Source organism: Trichosurus vulpecula, chromosome 1, assembly GCF_011100635.1.
Source record: "Trichosurus vulpecula isolate mTriVul1 chromosome 1, mTriVul1.pri, whole genome shotgun sequence".
Lineage (NCBI taxonomy): Eukaryota > Metazoa > Chordata > Mammalia > Diprotodontia > Phalangeridae > Trichosurus > Trichosurus vulpecula.
Genome location: NC_050573.1, coordinates 305,952,742 through 305,975,949, shown reverse-complemented (window position 1 = coordinate 305,975,949; position 23,208 = coordinate 305,952,742). Strand labels below are relative to the sequence as shown.

At 35.0% G+C, this 23,208-nt stretch overlaps 1 protein-coding gene across 1 annotated transcript in view; it reads right to left on the bottom strand.

The window, feature by feature from the left end:
• The window catches only part of LOC118855019 (leucine-rich repeat and coiled-coil domain-containing protein 1-like), a 71,556-nt gene that overhangs the window by 10,321 nt on the left and 38,027 nt on the right, over positions 1-23,208 (bottom strand). The window contains 6 exon segments of the mRNA XM_036765158.1: positions 5,064-5,199; positions 5,338-5,475; positions 5,875-6,083; positions 13,216-13,379; positions 20,171-20,345; positions 21,916-22,101. Of these exon segments, the coding sequence (XP_036621053.1) occupies positions 5,064-5,199; positions 5,338-5,475; positions 5,875-6,083; positions 13,216-13,379; positions 20,171-20,345; positions 21,916-22,101 (1,008 nt within the window).

Sequence of the window (23,208 nt, the reverse complement as noted above, 5' to 3'; positions counted from 1 at the left end):
GATTTGTGGAAAAGTAAAGAATTCATGACCCAACAAGAGATAGAGAGCATTATAAAATGCAAAGTGGATAATTTTGATTATGTCAAATTGAAATGTTTTTGTACAAAAAAAGCCAATGCAACAAGAATTAGGAGGGAAGCAGAAAATTGGGAGAAAATCTTTGCAACTAGTATCTCTGATAAAGGCCTCATTTCTAAAATATACAGGGAGCTAAGCCAAATATATAGGAATACAAGCCATTCCCCAATTGAGAAATGGTCAAAGGATATGAACAGGCAGTTTTCAGAGGAAGAAATTAAAGCTATCTACAGGCATATGGAAAAATGCTCTGGATCGCTGCTGATTAGAGAAATGCAAATCAAAACAACTCTTAGATACCACATCTCTCCTGTCAGATTGGCTAAAATAACAAATCAGGAGAATGATAAATGCTGGAAAGGATGTGGGGAAATTGGAACATTGTTGCATTGCTGGTGGAGTTGCGAGCTGATCCAGCCATTTTGGAGGGCGGTGTGGAACTATGCCCAAAGGGCTATAGAAATGTTCATACCCTTTGACCCAGTAATACCACTTCTAGGGTTGTATCCCAAAGAAATCACGCAAGCGGGAAAAGGACCCATATGTACAAGAATATTTATAGCAGCTCTCTTTGTGGTAGCCAAGAATTGGAAAGCAAAGGGATGCCCATCAATTGGGGAATGGCTGAACAAGCTGTGGTATATGAAGGTGATGGAATACTATTGTGCCATAAGAAATGGGGATGATGCAGACTTCATAACAACCTGGAAAAACCTACATGACATAATGCTGAGTGAGCGGAGCAGAGCCAGGAGAACGTTGTGCACAGCCACAGATATGTGGATTCCGTGAGGACCAACCCTGACATACTGCGCTTCTCTCAGCAACCTAAAGGGGCAAGGACAACTCCAGGGGACTCACGATGGAGAATGCTATCTTCATTCAGAGAAAGAACTGCGAAGTTTGAATACAGACTGAGGCACACTACTACATGCTCGCCTTTTCTGCTTCTCTTTTGTTTTTGGTTTTGGGGTTTTTTTTTTGTTTTTTTTTTTTGGTTCTGTTTCTTCTTTCTCATGATTCATTCCATTGGTCAAAATTCTTCTCCACGACTTGACTAGAGCATAAATTAATTCAATGCGAAGTTATACATGACAGTTATATGAGACTTCATGCCGTCTTGGGGAGGGAGGGGGGAGGGAGGGGAGAAAAACTGGAACTCAAAACTATGTAGAACCGTGTGTGGTAAACTAAAAATAAATAAAAAATAAATTAAAAAAAAAAAAAAAACAATAAAGATCATTGTCAATGAAAAAAAAAACTAAGATAAGTCTTCTATAAAAAGAAAATATCCTAAAGATGCTTTCCAACTTGTCCATTATAATGAAAATGTTTGCTTGAGGATCAGTTTCCTTACCAAACGCAATGGCTTTTCTCTCTATTTTCATTTTTTGGTAGATTTTTAAACATCTAACAATGTTAATTATCTTCTTGTGAAAACTGTCCCTTAATTTCTTTGATAATACACTTGGTTTTCTTTCTACTTCATTACCCAATAAATGTCTTTCTTTTACTATTTTCTTGCCCAGTTCCTTGATTGTTGTTATTCTTCTGAACAAGCTGGACTCCTGCTATTTTCTCCAGTCTCTGTATCTGAAGGCTATTCTACTCTAATAGCTGAAACAGGATAACTACCAAGACTGTCCTTCTGGTCCTTATTTTCACTTATACTCCACTTTCACATCGACAACTTTAAAAAAAAATTCAATTTTGTTTTATTAATTCCAAATTCTCTCCCTTTCACTTCCCATCTAGAAAGCAAGAAAAATAAAATCTATTGCAAATATGTATAGTTGAGCAAAACAAATTCCTGCATTAGCCAAGTCCAATAAAACACCCTTTGATCTGTACTCTGAGTCCATCACCTCTCTAGATCTGCAGGAAGATAGCATGTTTCATCATGATTCCTCTGGAACTGTGGTTGCTTTTATTGTCTTGATCAGAGATCCTAAGTCCTTCAAAATTTTTTGACTTTATGACATTTTTATTGTATACATTATTCTCCTGGTTCACCTAACTTCTCTTTGTAGGAGTTAAAACAAGTCTTTCCGGGTTTTTCTAAAACAATGCCCTTCATCATTTTTTTTACAGCACAATAGCATTGCATCACATACATAGGCCATAATTTGTTTAGCCATTCCCCAATTGATGGGCACCCCCTCAATTTCCAATTCTTTGCCACCACAAAAAGAATTGCTATAAATATTTTTGTAATATTGTCATTTTCCTCTTTCTTGGTCTCTTTGAGGTAGACACCTGCTGGGTCAAAGGATATGCACAATAACCTTTGATCCAACAATACCACTAGATCTATATCCCAAAGAGGTTTTTAAAAAGGGAAAAGAATCTATTTCTAAAAAAAATATTTATACCAGCTCTTTTTGTGGTGGTTAAGAACTGGAAATTGAGGGGATGCCCATCAACTGGGGCATGGCTGAACAAGTTGTGGTCTATGATTGTAATGGAATATTATTGTACTATAAGAAATGACAAGCCCTAGTTTCTTCACCTATAAGATGGGGATAATAATAGTACTTACCTCACAGGATTGTTGTGAGCATCAAATGAGGTGATGAATTTAAAATGCTTTGTAAACCTTAAAGTGATATATAATTATGAGCTATTATTAAGAATGCTTAGATTACTCCAGCACTTTGCCCAACTCTAATGTAATAATAATGATAACGATAATAGCAGCATTTATGTAACACCTTAAGGTTTGCAAAGTGATTGACATTTATCATCTCATTTTGTGCTCCCAACAACCCTGGGAGGTTGATTGCTTTATTATCTCATTCTATAGATGAGAAAACAGAGGCAAAGTGCCTTGAGTAGGGTTATAGAGATCATAAGTGTCTGAGGCTGCATTTGAACTCAAGTTTTCTTGATTCCAGGTCCAGTGCCCTTTCCTTTGGGCCAGCTAGCTGCTTTATGTGTACTGTATATTGCTAGCAGATTAATCTGTCTAAAAATAAAATGATGTTCATCATGTTGTTCTCTCAAAAACATTTCGTAACCCTCCCTGTCCTCAGAATTTCAAGTTCTCTTGTCTGGTTTCCAAAGTCCTCCCAAATCTGGCCCCACTCTTTCCTAAGAAGAAAATAAATGTGGTTTGGTATAAAGAACTTTGTACTTGGAATCCAGAGACCTAGGTGCCTGTCCTAGCTCTACGATAAATGGCTGTGTACTCATAGGAAAGTTACTTTACCTGACCCAGCCTCAATTTCCTAATCTATAAAATGAGAAGGTTGGACTAGATCAGAGGTGTCAAACTCCATAACACCAAGGGAACCACATTAAGATGTAATTGGGAAATATTTAACAAAATAAAACTACAACACAACATAATGTTAATTTGTGGTTTTCCAAGTCAGTAAGACACTCACTAGGTTCCATTTCTATTTCAGTTTGATTCCACTGGGCTGGATAATTTCTAAGATCACTAAATCTATAAGAAACACAATTTTTATCCAACTCTACCTCCTATCATTCCCTATGGACAGTCCTCAATTCCAGTTAGTTCAGTCTACTCAGTGTCCCACAAACAAACTCTCTATAACATCTGTCCTTGCATCTTTACTCATTCTGTTTCTCCTACTTTGAATCTCATCTGCTGGTCTCCATAACCTTCCTCTTCTTCAAAGAACAGATGCAAGGGAAAACATATTGGCTTTGGAGTATAAAACAACCTGTGTTCAAGTTTTAGTTTTGCTACTTACTAGCTATGTGACTTAAGCTACACCCTCTCTCGGCTTCATTTTCCTCTTCTGTAAAATGGAAAGGCTCTCTCTCTCTAAATCTATGATTTAAAACCTAGATTTCTTCCTTCTCTAAAGATTTCTCCTCTTGCTGTCTTTACTACCTACCTAGGTACTATTTTTCGTATTATTTTATTTTCATGACTGAATGCTTTACCTGCCTCCTTTACTAGAGTGACTGCTGCTTGCTGCATAGGGCTATCTTATGCTGGGGTTATTTTGTTTTTGTTTTATTTATAATTTCTTCATAGAACCTAAGAGAGTGTTAAGCATGTAATATATATTCAATAAATATTTGCTGAATTGAATTTAAGAACCACATTCTGAAGTAAAAAAACAGTAAATTATACTACTTACCTTCCTCAATTTTTTTTTTTTTTTGCTTTTTGGCAGGGCAATTGGGATTAAGTGACTTGCCCAAGGTCACACAGCTAGTACGTGTGTCAAGTGTCTGAGGCCGGATTTGAACTCAGGTCCTCCTGACTCCAGGGCCGGTGCTCTACTCACTGCGCCACCTAGCTGCCCCAACCTTCCTCAATTTAAGTGGTAGCTCTCTTACTTTCTCTTTTTTCTGTATATTTCCCAGGTGATATGACCTAGTCCTAAAACTTTAAGTATCACTTTTACTCTGGATATTGATTTGCCTTTCTATTTCTGACACCTTTCCCAGTTTTCAATTCTGAATCTTTAACTGTCATACTGATATAAATATATGAATTTGTCATTACCATTTGAAAATTAATAAGGAAAATCAGTTTATTGTTGGCCTCTCCTAAATTTCCTCTCTTCCAAATTGTCACTGTAACTAAAAAACTTTAGAAGATGCCTATGATGCTCCATCAGAAAGGCAATTGTTTTGAGCAGTTTTTTCTGAAAGGGTAACAGTGGGGTGTGCTAATCCATTCACGGTCTCTTACCAAACACATTCTTGTGAAATAGCTGGTTATGCCTAAGAATACAATGCTCAATTGTAGAACATAGTACACTAGTGGGTCCATATTGAGATAAAAATTTAGTAAATGGTCTCTTGAGCAGCAGCTCTCACTGAGCTAAGTGTTGCCAGCATCTTGGTTTGGAACCAACTGCTTTTAGACGTTATTCTTTACATTCACAGTCTTCAAATCTGCCCTTTTTTTCCTTCTCTACCACAACTGTATGAGTTATTCTACTTAACTATAAAATGTTACCCTGGACATGGTAGTTAAAAGACATCTTTATCAATATTACCTTTTCATTTGCAGCATCAATTTGATTTTGTTTTTCATTTGTCAGCTGTAGGAGTTCTGCCTGATGGGCTGCAACCATTGATTCAAGTTGCTTTCTAAAATTATCATCCATAGAATGAAGCCTTTCCATTGTAGCCCTATAGGAAGCATATACAAATCAGTCCTTTTCTTTGGTGGCTTTACTTATTATTTTCTAAAAGGGTATTTTTCTACAAACATAAATGTCTACTTCTGAACACAAAAAATTCCAAGGGTTATTTAAAACTACATTTTACTTTTGATTTTGAAGACTTTTGTCTCTTTCTTCAATGAGTTTCTTTTCCTTGGTTTCAAATTTTTCTTTCATTTGTTTAACTTGTGCCTCAAGACCACTTAGTAGTTCTCCTTTATCTTGCCACTTCTTATTAATTGCACTGAAATGAAAATTGAAAGGGTTTAGAAAGAAATGTTCATGTTAATTTAAGGTGCCATAATAGCTTTTCATTCCTTTAGAAGGCAGCAGTAAGTGGATAGAGTGCTGGTCCTGGTGTTAGGAAAGCCAGAATCCAAATCCAAACAAAGGTCTGTACTAGCTGTGTGACCTTAGGCAAAAGTCATTTTTGCCTCTGTTTGCCCTACTTTCTTCATCTGTAAAACGGGAATAATAATAACAATAACACCCACTTCCCAAGATTAAATGAGCTAATATTCTAAGGTGCTTATTAGCATAATGCCTGGTCTGTAGTCGGTGCCTAATAAATGCTAGCTATGATGATGATGATGATGATGATGATGACGACAATGACGATGATGTTGATGTTGTTGTCTCATACCTGTAGGCTTTCCCAATTTCCTCAAGTTCTGCTTGCTTTTCTTTCAACTGCTGTTTTAGGTCCTCTTTTCTCTCACAGTGCCGCTCCAGTTTCTCCATTAGCTCTTCTAGTTGTGCAGCTTTGTCATCAAGCTGTTCTTGAGTATTTTTTTGCATTTCAATGGTTTCTTCTCGTAACTTTCTAATGTGTTCATCCCTTTCCTGTAAGCTCTTTGCAGAAAAATCAGTATCTTGTTTATTTTTTTACTGTTCCTTAGATGTCTTTGCGATTTTACAAAATAATAATATAAGAAAAAGATATCTTAAAAGTTAAAAAAAAATTTGGAAATTTAGTGTATAAGGCATTTAAGAAAACATTTACTATGAAATTTATAAAAAATACAAATAACCAATATTTATTTATATTAAATGTGAATAAGCATTATCAAGTATTTTTATCTTTTATATTTATTATTATTATGTCACTAAGTGATCAATTATGAAAAAGATACATTTCTTTTTTTAAATAAACTCTAGGATCCTGATAGAATCCCAATTTTAATGGTCTAGTATGATGAAAATAATAAAATGTAATGCCTCATGCAAAATTAACTCAGATTAAGTACGAAATTAAGAAATATACATTATGTAGAAGTTTTAGAAGGTGGAGGAGTTAAAAACTAAAACTAAATATATGATGGTTCATTCTAAAAAGGTTATGAATACGGGTGAGCTATGAATAAAAATAAAAATTAAATCCATTATGTTCTAAATCTCTGCTAAAAAAAATCTTGGGGTGGTGGTAGTGGTGGTTTACAAGAGCTTTATAAAGAGGAGGAGAGGGCTTCAGTGTCCAAGATGCTGGATACTTGTTAATCTGGAAAATTGACAGACATATGGTGAACACTCATACCATCAAACAAAGGAAAAAATAGGAACTACTGCTCACATCCTATTGTGCATCATTTGAAGTGAACCCAAGGAAAATGTGTTCCTATTGGTCAGGTAAGGACTTCATCTGATTCTGTTAATTACTACCCTTTTCTTCACCTCACACTATAACTGACATGATGAAAACAGTAACTACAAAGACTGTTATCAAAATCCTACTAGATGCTACTTTTCTATTTTCAACTTTCCCCTTAGCTCTCCATGGGTACATATAAGCATAGTCAAAATGTCAATTTTTGTGTCCATAGAACTTAGAGGACTACCACCTTTTGCTGAGACATGAACCCCATGGTAATGTAGATTGTAATTATCTTCTAAATCTATTATGAATATCAACTGTGGGGTGGAGCTAAGGTGTTAAGAGTAGAAGAAGAACTCTGCCAAGCTCTCCCAACATTCCTTTCCAAACAACTTTGAAATAATGCCTCAAATGAAATTTTGCAGTGGCAGAGCCAACAAAAGATCAGGGAGAGACATTTTTCCAACCCAAGAATCTTAGGAGGTTCTAAGAAGAGATCTGTGATAGCGGTGGAGGCTAGCCCACAGACCATATAGATGCAAAACCAGTGGTGAGACTAGGTAAGGAAGCAGCAGCTTCAGGAGCTCTCAAGCCAGACATGATAAAGATACATAGGAACTGGTCAGAAAGAGATTACAAGGGACCAATGTGCTAGTACTAGACATAGTACTGGATGGTATTTGGCAGCTCCATTGCCTATACTCACTTCTGAATCACAGTTCAAGAGTAGAAAGAAGCATTTTTGGTCAAGAGAAAACAAAGGCCCTGAAGAACAATATCATTTCCAATCCTAAGACATCAGGGGCCCTTCCTGGGTAAAGACCACAGTGCAGACCAAGAGAGCAGTGACCACACTTCTCCCTAGAAAATAGCATTTTGGAAGCATCAAAAACTTCCAAAGCCCAAAACAACTAGTTCTGAAAACAATAGTGTGAAAAAGCCTGAAGCATGAGACATTGCAACTTCACCCACCATGCAGGGAACAGAGCCCAACTTTAACATAAAGTTCAAAGCCAAGAAACAGGGTTGAAAAATGAGCACAAAACAAACCACAAAAAGATCCTCATGATAAAAAGCTACTATGGTGACAAGGAATATTAAGAGACAAACTCAGAAGAAGACAATGAGTCAAAATAACTACAATCAAAGAAAAATACAAATTGGATACTAGCTCATAAAAATGCCTAGAAGAGCTAAAATATGATTTTCAAAATCAAATAAGAATGGTAGAGGAAGAATTAGATAAAGAAATGAGAGTGAAGGAAGAAAATTATGAAAGGACAATTGACAGTTAAAAGGCACCAAAAATACATAGAAAATAACACCTTAAAAAACAGATCACAGGGCAGCTAGGTGGCACAGTGAGTAGAGCACCAGCCCTGGAGTCAGGAGGAACTGAGTTCAAAACCGGCCTCAGACACTTAACACACTCACTAGCTGTGTGACCTTGGGCAAGTCGCTTAACCACAATTGCCCTGCCCCCTCCAAACTCCCCCCCCCCCAAAAAAAACAAACAAAAAAACAGATCGGGGAAAAAAAACAGAACAGGCCAAAAGGAAAAAGAGGTACCAAATTTCATCAATGAAAATAATTCTTTAAAAAAATTAGAATTGGGCAAGTGAATGACTCTATGAGCCATCAAAAATGATAAAGTAAAAAGAGTGAAAAAAAGAGAAGAAAATGCGTTAAGTATCTCATTGAAAAAAAAAACTGACATGAAAAACAAATTAAGGAGAAATAATTTAAGAATCATTAGATTACCTGAAAACCATGATCAAAGAAAGAACATAGACATCACCTTAAAGGAAACTATAAAGGAAAATTGCACCAATATCCTAGGAGCCAAGATAAACAGAAATTGAGAAGGCTAAATAGAAATAGAAAGAATCCACCAATAACCACATGAAAGAAATCCCAAAATGAAAATTCTAGGAATATTATAGCCAAATTCCAGAGCTCCCAATTCAAAGAGATAATACTTCAAGCAGCCAGAAAGAAACCATTCAGACATCATGCAACTACAGTGATCACATAAGATTTAGTAGCTACCATGTTAGGAGTGGATGGCTTGGAATATGATAATCCAGTAGGCAAAAAAGCTAGGATTACAACCAGCAATAATCTACCCAGCAACACTGATACAATTTTTCAAGGGAAAAAAAATGGGTATTTAATGAAATAGAAGACTTTCAAGTATCCCTGATGAAAAGAGCAGAGCTGAATAGAAACTGACTTTCAAATATAAGATTTAAGAGAAGCATAAAAAGGTAAACATGAAAGCAAAATCATAAGGGATTTAATAAAATTAAACTATTTACATTTCTAGATGGGAAGATGATACATGTAATTCCTAATAACTTCATCATTATTAAGGCAGTTAGAAAAAGTCTACATAGACAGAGGGCACAAGAGTGAGTTGTTCATGTTAGGATGATATAAAAAAAATAGACAGGAGATAAAAAAGGATTCCTTGGGAGAAGGGCAAAAGGAGAAGAAAAATGGGCAAAATGATCTCACATAAAAGAGGCATGAAAGAAAAAGATTTTATGATGAAGGGAAAAATGATGGGGGGAATGGGAGCAGGGAGATGCTGCAGGGTGGGCGATACCTGAATTTTACTTTCATCTAAGTTGGTTTAAAGAAAGAAAAAATACATATTGATAGTCAATTTGGTATAGAAATATATCTTATCCAACAAGGAAATAGGAGGGGAAGGATATAAGGGAAAAGAGCGGGGTGATAAAAGGGAGGGCAGATAAAAGAAGGCAGTGGTCAGAAGTAAAGCAGACTTTGGAGGAGGAACAAGATGAAAAGAGAGAAGAAGAAAATAGGATGGAGGGAAATGCAGAGTTAGTAATCATAACTGAATGTGAAAGGGATGAACTCACCCATAAAATAGAAGCAGACAGCAGAACGGATTAGATACCAGAATCCAACAATACGTTGTTTACCAGAAACACACTTGAAACAGAGAGATACACGCAGAATTAAAATAAGGGGCTGGGGCAGAATCTATTATGCTTCAACTGAAGTAAATAAAGGTGAGCAATCTTGGACAAAGCAAAAGCAAAAATAGACTTAATTAAAAGAGATAAGCAGGGGAATGGGTTCAGGCAAGAATTTACTTGAACTCTTCCAAATTAACCCCCCAAAAGCTATAGCAACCCAAAATGAATTATGAAGCTGCAGAACCAACAAAAGCATACAGTGAAACAATTTTCCAGCCCAAGAAAACTCAGAAAGTCAGCAGGAAAGGTCTGTCCCACTGGAGTAAAAGGAGAGCATAGTCCAATACAGGCAGCATCTGGGCAAGCCAGCAGTCAGGCCCTGAGCTATGGGACAGGCCAGGAACAAAGCCCTGAAGCATGTAGCCCCTGGTGCAGCCAAGAGGTAAGGCCCTAATGACCCCTGGCACAGCCCAGCAAGGAGGCCCTAGCCATACAAGAAGCTTGGGACAGCACTTCCTCCACCACAACAGCAGAACCCAACTTTACCATAAAGTTACAAGTTAAAAAAAAATAGGCTGAAAAAATGAGAAAAAAACTTTAAAAAGAACTTGACCATAGAGAGGTATTATGGTGACAGGAGAGATCAAAACAGACCAACAATGTCAAAATGCCTGTATGTAAAGCCTGAAAGAAAAATGTGAAATGGTCTGAGGTTCAAAAAGAACTCTAAAAGGAGCTTAAAAAGGATTTTTAAAATCAGAGAGGTTATAGAAAAATTGGGAAAAGAAATGAAAGTGATGCAAGAGCATCACAAAAAAAAGAATAACTTGGTAAAGGAAGCACAAAAAATGGGGAAAAATGTACAAATTCACCAAAGAATTAATGTATAGAGCTAGAAAAAATTAATAACAAAATTCATCTGGAAGAATAAAAGGTCAAGAATATCAAGGGAATCAATAAAAAATATGTGAAGCAAGGTAGCTTAGCAGTACCAGATTTCAAACTATATTACAAAGCAGTAATCAAGAAAACAATCTGGTACTGGCTAAGAAATAGAGTGGTAGAATCAGTAGAATAGATTAGGTACAGAAATACACAGTAGCGAATGACCACAGTAATCTAATGTTTGATAAATCCAAAGATCCAAGCTTAGGGGGCAAGAACTCACCAACTGACAAAAACTGCTGGGAAAACTTGAAAGAAATTTGGAAGAAACTAGACATAGATCAACATCTCACACCACAGACCATGATAAGGTAAAAATGGATAAATGACTTAGACATAAAGGGTAAAATCATAAGTAAGTTAAGGGAGCATGGAAAAACGTACCTGTCAGATCAGTGGATAAGGGAAGAATTTATGACCAAACAAGAGAGAGAGAAGATCATGGGAAGTAAAATGGATAGTTTTAATTACATGAAATTAAAGTTTTTGCACAAATAAAACTAATGCAGCCAAAATTAGCAGGAAAACAGGAAACTGGGAAAAAATTTTACAGCAACTTTCTCTGATAAAGTTCTCATTTCTCAATTATATAGAGAACTAAGCCAAATTAATGAAACAATACAAACTATTCTCCAATTGATAAATGGTCAAACGATATGAACAAGCAGTTTTCAGAAGAAGAAATAAAAGTTATCAATAGTCACGTGAAAATATGTTCAAAATCATTATTGATTAGAGAAATGCAAATTAAAACAACTCTGATATTACCTAACCTGACAGACTGGGGCTAACATGATGAAAAGGAAAATAACAAATGCTAGAGAGTGTGTGGCAAAATTGGGACACTAATGCACTGCTGGTGGCAATGTGAACCAATTCAACCATTCTGAAGAATAATTTGGAACTATACCCAAAGGGCTATAAAATTGTGCATACTACTATTTGACCCAGCAATTAAACTACTAGGTCTGTATCCCAAAGAGATCAAAGAAAAGGGAAAAGGATCTATAGTATTTGTACAAAAATACTTATGGCAAAGAGTTAGAAATTGAGGGGATGCCCATCAATTGCGCAATTGCTGAACAAGTTATGCTCTATGATTGTGATAGAAATCTATTGTGCTGTAAGAAATGATGAGAAGAATGGTTTCAGAAAAACCTGGGCAGACTCATATGAACTGATGCAAAGTGAAGTGAGCAGAACCAAGAGAACACTGTACACAGTAACAGCAATATTTTTATGATGATCAACTGTGAAAGACTTAGCTACTCTGAGCAATACAGTGATCTAAGTTGATTTCAAAGGCTCCAATAATGAAAAATTGCTGTCTACTTCCAGAAACAGAACTGATGAACCTTGAGTGCAGAATGAGGCAACTTTTCCTACTTTATTTTTCTTGGCTTGTGTGTGTGGAGGTGGGGGGGCATGGTGGTGGTGGTGGTGGAGGGGCAACATGGCTAATATGGAAATGTTTTGCATAACTTCACATGCATAGTCTATATCATATTGCTTGCCTTCTCAAGGAGAGGGCAGGGACAGTTGGGAGAGAGAGAATTTGCAACTCAAAAATTTTTTAAATGAATGTTAATTTTTTTTTTTACTTTTAATTGGGAAATATTTAATGAAATAAATAAAAATATATTTAAAAAATGATCAACTGAGCTCCAAAGCCTCTGGGGTCCCACTAAGGGAGAGTCTGTATTAGAAGTGAGAAGGATTAATAATGTAGAGAATTTATTATGAATTCACCCCAGCACCTAGTTTATGGTTAGGTTGGTTTAAAAATTATAATTGTTATTTACTCTGGAAAAAACTGGTATTAAAATTAATTGGATGAGCAGGAGGAGTAGAAACGGAGAGAAGAATATTTGAGGCTTAGGGCCTAGAAAAGCTATATCTAACAATTTTCTATAAGGAACATTTTACCTGAGTTAATTTCAACAAACTGTTTGAATTAATTCAATATATTTAAAATTGAGGGCAAGGGGATGGGGGGGTTGGAACACTGAGATATAAAAAGATACACAAAAAAGCCATATCAAAAAAGGTTTGTATAGAAAGGAAGAGAGCTCACTGTTTACAAAGGGCTGCTTCACAAATGGTAGGAAAAAAGAACTGACTAGCTCTTCTGTGGGTCCACGAAAAGTTAACTTTAGAAAGATAAAAATAAGAAAATATAGAATTGGTAGCTAAACAAAGGATAAACAAAATGTGATGTTGACATGTAACCTGTCACAAAAATATAACATACAAAAAATTCTAAACTTCTAGATACCAAAATTCTGTCTAACTCATAGCAGCTATTATAAATGTTTGCCAGATCTACCCCTCTCCACATCTTCCTTGGGGGCGGAGCCAAGATGGCAGAGTAAAAGCAGGGACTTGGTTTGAGCTCTCCCCCAAACCCCTCCAAATACCTATAAAAAAGACTCTAAACAAATTCAACTTCTTTCTTAAGAAAAAAAATAGTTCTTAATATCAAATATGATGTCAAACTCACTTCTTTCAATTTTCTAATGGTTTCAGTTTGGTCTTCTATAATTTTGACCTTAATTTTTAAAGAATCACTCTCACGTGCACTTAGCTTCCGAAGAGATTCATTCTCTGTAGTTAAAACTTCAATTTTTGCCTCCAATTTTCCATAATCTTGGGCTAGAGATGCTCCTAAATAAAAAATTTAAACAATATTAAAATGTAATGCATCAGTATAGTTCAAACAATTTTTTTTAAATTGTAGGAAATTCTTTTTTAAAAAGAAATAGCTCTGAATTAAAGAAATTATTATCCTTCATTGTGAAAGCAAAAAAAAAAAAATCCAAAATGTTTTTCCTTTAGTTACTTACACTGCTGTTTTTAAAACTTCCAAGTAGGAGTGAATGTATAGTGTTATAAACTTTGGATATTTAAGAACTGCTAGACTGGAATATATGGCACAATCAAAATGACTTTAGAAAATTTATGTAATAAATTCAATTAACAATTGAATGGCACTTTACTATCTTAATTATTATTAATATTTTATTTTTATTATTAATTTACTATTACTGTTTTAATTATTAATCAATCAGTCAATCAATGAAGAAGTATTTATTAAGCACCAACTAAATGTCAGGCATTGTGCTACATATGCTGGAAAAACAAGAACAAAAACAAAAATGTTGCCTACCTTAGGAGCTTATATTTTGTTAAATGAAAATATAAGTAAATACAAAAAAAAATTTGAAGATACTAGCAACTGGAGGAATCAGAAGGGCTCTCAAGTGGAAAGTGGCATTTGAGTTGGAATTTGCTTATTTTCTTTCTATAGTATTTTTAAATGGCTTTAAATATTAATTTTTCAATGAAAAGGTAGTTATTTTTTTTCCCTTCCCCAAAATTAAAAAAAAAGAAGCCCTTGCAACAAATATGCACAGCTAAGTAAAACAAATCCCCACACTGGTCACATCTAAAAACATATGACTTATTCTGCATTCTAAGTTCTCTCAAATGACCCTTTTTATTATTTTTTTTGACACAACAGTATGTTATTACAATCACATGCACAACAAAGTATTTGAATTAACAATATATTTAAAATTGAGGGCAAGGGGATGGGATTGGAACACTGAATTATAAAAATATACACAAAAAAAAACATATCAAAAAAGGTTTGTTGAGAAAGGAAGACAGCTCACTGTTTACAAAGGGCTGCTTCACTTATTACCAAAATGATGGATACTCCCTTAGTTCATTTCCACTATAAAAAGAGTTGCTATAAATCTTTTTGTACATATGGAGTCCTTTTTCTCTTCCTTTGATCATTTTGGTATATAGGCCTAATAGTGGTATTGAGCTGAGCCAATGGTTCTAAGTGGTTGAGGTATCAATATGATGCATAAAATATTAATAGTATTGGCTGACAGTATAATCCTTAACACTGCTATTATAAACATGGTTTAGTGACTAGAAAAGTAGCCTACTGGTAGTTAGGAAGAGCTAGGTCAAGTTAGTTACTTAATTTCTCAGTGCCCCAAGTAGTACTCTAAGACTGAAAGTCTGCGGCCTATCAGCATTGGTAAGAGAGAATGCCTTCATTGGGAGTTCCCTATACCAATGAAATCGTATGTTCAGGCCAAAAAAAAAAAACCCTTAGTATCCATTATCAAATAGTCGGTGAATACATCTAAACTTCTAAACATCTAAACATGGATGGCATCCTTGTACAGAGGAGACTAATGTACTTGGAATTCCAAGTCCTAGGTTCAAATATTAGCTCTGACAATTACTAGCTAATGACCTTGGGCAAGAGTCTCTGAGGGCCTCAGTTTCACATCTACAAATTGAGAGCGTTGGATTAGATCACCTCTGAAGTCCATTCCTGCTATAAATCTATTATCCTGACAAGGTGATGCTGTATTTTTTTTTCTACTACATTTGGTAACAAAGAGTAAAAGTAAAATGAGGTAATGTTTTAATAAAAGGTAGTCTTTTCATTACTGGTTACTACTACTACTACTATATGTTTCTATATGTGATATGTGACAAAGGTTGCATGATTCTGACCATACACACAAAAATACCATATAATAAAAAATTTTTCCCAACTTCTTGCTTAACTTCAATATTAAACATTTCCTGAAAAAAGTCATTATTCTAAAGGGGTGATTGATCTGACAAGGAAATACAAAATTCAATTAAAAAGTTAAAGTATGCAAGAGATATGTTAGGCACTGGAAATACAAAGATAAAAACTGTCATAATTCTGGTCCTCATGGAGATTACAATTAAAGGGAATTATGACATGTACACAAATTAGTATAATACAAGATAGAACATTATGGATACAAATGAGAGTTCTAGACAAAGTTCTCTAGGAAAATTGAAGAAAGGAAAGATTACTTTCAGCTGGGGTAAACCAGTGAAGGTGTTAAGGAAGATATGACAATTAAGTTGGAACTTGAGAGAAGAAAAGGATTTCAACACCTCAAGACAAAGAAGTGTGTTCCAAGTGTGGTACGCAAAAAAGTAAAATTGGCCTATACAAAAGTAGAAAGGTAAGAGAAGGTGAAATATGGGGATAACTCATAGCTTAATTCTCTGCTGGAGCAAAGGCTGAACAAAAAGGAGTACTATGAAATAAGCCTGGAAAGGTAGGTATAAAATGCCTTAAACACCAAGAAAGGGAGTTTGTATTTATCATCTATGCAACAGGGAACCAATGCTGGTTGCTGAGCTATAGTTACACTAGACACAAAATTATTTTGGCAGCCCTATGAAGGATGGATTGGAGAGGAAAAAGGCAAGGAAACTAATGAAAAGGCTATTATAATAATTAAAGTTAAGAGGCAATGAGGACCTGAACTACAACTGCAACAACAAATCACATTTAACATGCTGTCTTGCAGATTATAAAGTGCTATCTTCACAACAGTTATGAGGTAGTTAGTACATGTATCACTTAAGGATTAGGACACTGGGCTTAAAAAGAAGACCTGTATGAAGTCATAGAAAGTGAGGAAAGCATAAGCAAAGCAATACACATGAGAACCACTACAATGTATATAAAGTCAGCTTGGAGAGGTAACAAAACTTTGGTTAAAATACAATGGTCAACGTCACTACTGTACTGTCTTGAATTAAAAGGTACTTCTCCCTTACTCATAATAAACTGTTTATTGGGATTTGTTTAGTTGTTTCTAGGGAAGTATCATTTATGCCAAAACAAATGAATTGATGCATTAAAAAGAAACTTGGCTCAGAACTGTAGTACCTTGCTATACGGACATACAGTGTAGGCACCAGGAGTGCTAAGTGTTCTAAGTTCAGTGATATTTCTATTGGTGTTAGCAGAAATGAAGTTAAAGGTAAGAAATACTGAGAAAAGAAAATCAAAAAGTCTTGGCAAATAATGTGGTAAGACAATTGAAGATGACTCCTCAGATTTTGAGCCCTTACATTTTTCTAGAGCCTGGGAAGATACTGTACCATTAACATAAACTGAGAAGTTGGGAAGGGGGCTGTAGGGGAGTCAGTGAGTTGACTTTGGTCATACTGAGCAGAAAGATGTCTAGAAAGCAGCTGAAACTGACTGGTGATAGATATGGAGATTTGGAAGTCATCTCCATAATGGTAATAATCAAAGGCATGGAAGTAGATAAGATTAATGTGCAGAGATTAAAAGAAGGCTGAAGACAGAGCTTTGAAACATATAGACTTAACAGGACTAGAGAAGAATGGTATCAATAGAGTGGACAAAGAATAATGGATACTTCCCACTGTATTTAGGAAAAATATCTCCATTCTTAGACTTTATTTTATTTATTATATTTTAAGACTTTCTCCCTATCTCATCCAAGCTGAAAGTTCAGCATTAACTTACAGGACCGATCCTACTAACATGTATAGGAGCAAAGATTTGCTCTATTTCTAACCTGACTGATTCAGCCTTCCTTCAGCAACTCTTGCCCAAGAAATAACCATATTGGTGCTAGAGTGAGGGTGAACATCAACCTGTTTAGTCCAACTATTGCGCATAACTCCCAAATTCAATCAATCTAGGAGCCTCATCCTCAACCTCCCTTGAAATGGATTACAGGCATGCCTGGCTATTCAGATCCTTTGTAATGTTTTTTATCATGAGTGAATGAATGCTGGATTTTGTTAAAGGCCTTTTTTTGCATCTACTGATACAAGTTTTTGTTGTTTATGTGTTATATTGAAGGGATAGTTTTTCTAATGTTGAATCAGTCTTCCATGCCTATTATAAAGCTTGTTTGATCAATGAGGACTCATTTGTCTCTAGATTTTCTCTACCATACCATGACAACCTCTTTAACCTGGAAATTCATTCCTCCCCTTCTGCTAATTGGCTAATAATTAACGAACAGTTGGTTGGGTGTGGTTTTTTGACTGAACCCAAATTTTACAGAACAAATCCTTTTATTATGGGGATTTGTTCTGTGAAGTTTAGATCCAGTCAAAGGGCTGTACTTGAGGACTTAGAGGGCCACATGTGGCCTCAAGGCCACAGGTTCCCCACCCCTGGACTAGTTCTTTCCGGAACTTCAATTTTAAGAAACACATCCAAGCCAGCCATGTCTTCATTCATTCCTGTGCTCTATGTAACAACAATGTGGCTAGCAGCTGCTGTAGGGGTGTGAGACCCAACAAGACCAGCAACAAGAGCTGCCTGCACAGGTACTTTGATCTACTTTTCTAAAGAAAGCAACCTTAAGGGGTTAACAATCTCATTTTAATCAAAAAATACATATACCACTCACTCAGTTCAGGAGGAAAAGCCAGCACCCTGAACTTCAGAGCAAATACAAACAGAAATTACAAACAGAAAATATCAAGAGATCAAATAACACAATTCAACAGACAGGCTTTGTCTGATCAAAAAATCACATACATAGTTACCAAAAAGAGAAGCACCAACATCTGGGTTTTCTTCAAAGCTGGGGGCCTCCACTGGCTACCCAGAGTCTCCACACCAATACTCTTCCAGTGAGATCCCTAAACAAAACGCTAACCTCTGAGTTTATATACCCTGTTCAGGGTCAAAGGGCATCACAACCATGCAACTCAAAACCATGTGACCTAAAAGCTTCTTCAGGATCAAAGGGCATCACAACCATGGGACTCAAACCCATGTAAACTAGGCTTTCCCTTGAGGTAAGGAGGTCATCAAAGACTCCTGATTTAATCAAAGAAACAAAGGCCAGACTCATAAGTGCTCCAAAAGAGAAAACAGTAAAAAAGTCCCACCCTGCTTAACCTTACACTCTACCATTACCCCTCAAGGGTACCTTCCCTTGAAATCCCCACCATTTAGTTTATTTTTATGTTATCTTCCCCCATTAAAATGTAAGCTCCTTGAGCTTATACCTTTCTCTCTGCCTATATTTGAATTCTCAGGGTTCAGCACAGTGCCTGGCATGTAGGAAACAATAAATGATTGTTGATTCTACTAACATTTAATATTTTTGCATCCATATTCATTAGGGAAACTGGGCAATAAAGTTTTAAAATCAATACTGTTGTTTCCCTCATAAAAAGTATTTTGCTATATTTCCTTTTTCATCTATGCTTAAGAATATAAGGGATTATTTATTCTTAGAAGGTTTGAAATAATTCACCTATGAATCCATTTGAGCAGAGTTTTGTTTTTGTTTTGGCATGATAATTGTTCCTTGACCTGTCTTGTTCCTTTCTTTGAGACTGATATTTACTTACTGTTCTTTCAATTCTGATCATTTGTATTTTTGTAGAAAAACTTCAGTCTCCTTTAGGCCTCTAAATTGCATGTACTATTTCCTAATACTATTCACAATTTATTATGTATTTTCTCCTTTTTCATTTGTAATTTTGCTAATTCATTTCTGCTAATTTCATGCTAATTCACTTTTGTGACTATTTGTTAATGGCTTGCCAATGTGACTGTCCTTTTCACAGAACCAGTTTATGAATTTATCAATTCAATTTTAAAAAATTCACTTTCTATTTCTCTTCCACCTTACAATATCTTAAAAAAGTCTTTCTTCTAGACTATTGCTTTCTTCCCCCTAATTCCTTTAAATACAAACTGAATTTATTTATTTTCTTGTTTTCTCATTCATAAACAGGTCTGAGATATAAACAGGCCTCTATAAAGTGCTTTGGCTACATATTACATATTTTAATATGTGTGATACTACTGTCAGCTATGCTTTTACTGTTTTTCTAATGTCTTTTTTTAAGCTAATTATTGCTTAATAAATTAATTTTCAGTTTCAATGTCATTTCATAATGTTATAAAAGTAATTTCAGTTTCTGTGGGTTTTACTCATTTATATATTGTGCAATTGCATTGTCTGAAAATACAATATGTATACTTCTTGTCCTTCTGACATGAAGGATATCACATGTTGAAATGATCAACTACAGGATCAAAGCTGCAAAATAGAATTAAATAAGCTCTTATACGCATTAAGACTGTTTGACTTTCATTTCTTGTATCCCCTGTTCCCAGCTGAGTGCCTGGTACACAACAGTTTTAATAAATGCTTGCTGACTGGATGACTGAAGTGAAGCAATAACAGGAATGACAAACTGTGAGAACAGGAAGACATCAAAGACTGGGAGGATGCTATTAGAATAGAATATGTTCTATAAATCTGTTACATGATAGACTATGTTCTACAAATAACATAAAATCAGGAGGGCTAAGACAATACAAAGGTGGAAGGCTAGGAAATTGTGAACAGAGAGGGAAATTTTATAATTCTGTTAAATCAATCAAGGTTCCTACTTTTTAGATCCTGTAACATAATCAAAAATTCTAGTTTTCTGGTTTAATTATTCAGTTACTGCAATAAATAATTTGAGTGATATTAAATATCACTATTTTTTTAAAAATTGGTAACAAAATGAATTTTCTCCTTTGATTTAGAACTAAAAATCCCTTTTAAAATTCCTTTAAAAAACTGAATTTTTACCCTGTTGTGTTAGCTCCTGTCCCCACATTTTTCTTTCTGCTCTTAAACCATCAATTGTTGATTCCTGGGCTGTTAGTTGAGAAATAAGCTGTGATTTTTCCTGCTTGAGAAGTTCTATTTGAACACTCTTCTGCTTGTCCTCCTCAATCATGGTTTCAAGGGTACGGATTCGATTCTGTATACATAAAACATTTTAATTAATTTTTTTCAATTAACAGACATTCACTTTCCTCCTTCCCACCACTTTCTCTCCCTACTGTCCAGCAAAGAAAAACAAAAATCCTTCTAACACACATGCATAATCAAGAAAAATCAATTTCCACATTGGTGATGTCTGCAGGATGTTCTGCATCCTGAATTCATCTCTTTGTCAAGAAGTGGGTAATACTGCTTATCATTATCATTGTTGGTACTCTGGAATCATGGCTTTTTCATTGTATCACTTAGATATCTTAAGTTTTTCAAAGTTGTTTTGTCTTTACAATGTTGCTAAAATTGTATATGCTATTCTCTTGGTTCTGCTTACTTCACTCTGCATCAGTTATACTAGTCTTCCCAGGTTTCTCTTGAAACCAGCAATTCTAATAACATATTATTCTAGTACATGCATATAACAATTGTTCAATCATTCCCCAAATGATGGGCATTCCTTAGTTTCCAGTTCTTTACCACCACAAAAAGAGAAATTATAAATATTTTGTACATATGGGTGCTTTTCCTCTTTTTTTAATCTTTTTGGGGGTAAATGCCAAGTTAATGGTATCACTGGGTCAAAGGGTATGCAAAGTGTAATAACTTTTAGAGTATAGTTTCAAACTGCTTTCCAGAATAGTTAGACCACTTCACAGTTCTACAAACAGCATATTAATATTCCTGTTTTCCCACAGCCTGTCCAATATTTATCATTTTCCTTTTTTTGTCAGTTTTGCTAATCTGATGAGCCTGACGTGAAACGTCAGAGTTGCTTTAAATGTGCCTTTCTCTATTAGTGATTTGAAACACTTTTTTCATATGGTCACTGATAGGAAGGATTTCTTCCCTTGGGAAGCACCTGTGCATATCCTTTGACCATTTATCAATTGATAAATGGCTCTTAGTCTTATAAATTTTAATCAGTTTCTTATGTATCTCAAATATAAGACTTAGCAGAGAAACATAATACAATAATTATCCCTCCTTCCAGTTAACTGTTGCCCTTCTACTCTTAGCTGCACTGATTTTGTTTGTGCATAAAATATTCAAAACCACACAAAGGAAAGATTCTAAAAATTTTTTTCACAATTTAAAAAAGTTCAATTTTTAAATTAAGTACAGTCTTTGAAGGTTGTCTTAAGTGTTGGCTAAATGGCTGTTTCTTTAGGATGCCTTTTACTTTAGTAACCTAAAAGGACAAATTCATCTGTAAAAATCAGTAAGTAATTTTTCACCAAGCAGATATATGAATGAATCTCTACTTCTAGTGTCATCTGGGGAGAAAAAACCCATCAAACCCCTAGTATATGTTATTTTGAAATGTAGGCAAAGGCAATGAAGGAAACTTTTAAATGCAAAGTATTAAGTTCAGGGGAGAAAAAAAATCAGGATTTTTTTTTAAATCATATTAAACTCATTTTTTTAAAGTGATGTTTCCCCAAACCTGTATGAAAGCAGAAAGAAAATGTTACCATATTACCTTAAATTTGATGTTGTTTCTAAAAGTTTTTCCAAACCTGTATGAAAAAAGAAAGAAAATGTCACAATCTTACCTTTAAATTTGTTGTTGTTTCCAATTTTGCCTTGGAAACTTCTGCAATTCTTGTTTTCTGTTCTTTTACCATTGAGGTCAGGTCTTGAATTAAAGCAGATGATTTATTTTCTTTTTCCTGAGCCCGGGCCAGAGCATGATTTTTCTTTGCCAATTCAGCTGAAATATTTTCAAAGCCATCCTTAACCTATATTTCAAAATCAAAGCAAAAATGAATTACAAATAAGGATTTACCAAATAATTTTAAAATGACTAAGCGAGGTATGATTGATATATTAATACAAATGAGAAACCAATGTTTGTTGTATTGGTAAACCACTATTGTTCCTGCACCAGTCTACATAAGATGCTTAATAGTGAACTAGACCATGCCATCCAGACAAATGACAGTCAAAGTAGCTGAGAACTACTGGGACTAGAAAGCAACTGAGGAACTAGTCTACCCAAAAAAAGTACAAAGATAGTAAAACCACAGCACTCAGAAATACGTGAAAACAAAGGAGGCAGGATTAGAGGCAGTGCGGCTAATGGAAGCACCACAAGACTTGGAATGCAGATGTGAGCTCAAATCCAATTTTAGACATTTCTAACAGTAATCATAATCAAGTCACTGAGCCTTAGTTTCTTCGTCTGTGAAATGGGGATAATCATACCTCTCAGAGTTGTGTGGCTCATGAGATCATGTATATTAAGTGTTTTATAAATCTTGAGTGATATAAGTGTTACTTTTGATAGTCTAATTCTCATCTGGATGATTGAAGTGATAAGGACAGGGCTATGTAAGAAAAGTACTTGTCCTAAAATCAATTGGAAAAGATGTAAGCATGACATAAAAGACCTTTTAAAAACAGTGGAACTTTTTAGAATAAAAGAAGAACTTGCCTTAAAGATTTCATCATACATACACGTGCAGTTGCTAAGTATTCAAGTCTCTTGCTTCTCTTTAACATCAACAGAGTTGGCCCTCCTTAAATGACTCTAACTACAGGTTGTGTACATCTAAGAATGCATGAATGGACGTCTGAGTGTGCTGTCTTTGTGCAAAGGCTTATGGACAGCAAAATTTATGAGCCTTTGAAGTACAATTTCATATATTTTGAAAAATAAGAATTTCATGGCTGTTATTTTGTCTCAAATAGGTCTGTCATTTAATTTCATATATTTAGCAGAACTGTCATAATTTGGGACATTCTTGATTTATTCTAAGTGGCATTAAATAAGCTCCAAGTCTGAAAACATATTCCTATGGAACTATAGAATTTTATAGTTGGAAGGGACCTCAGCAACTGTCCAA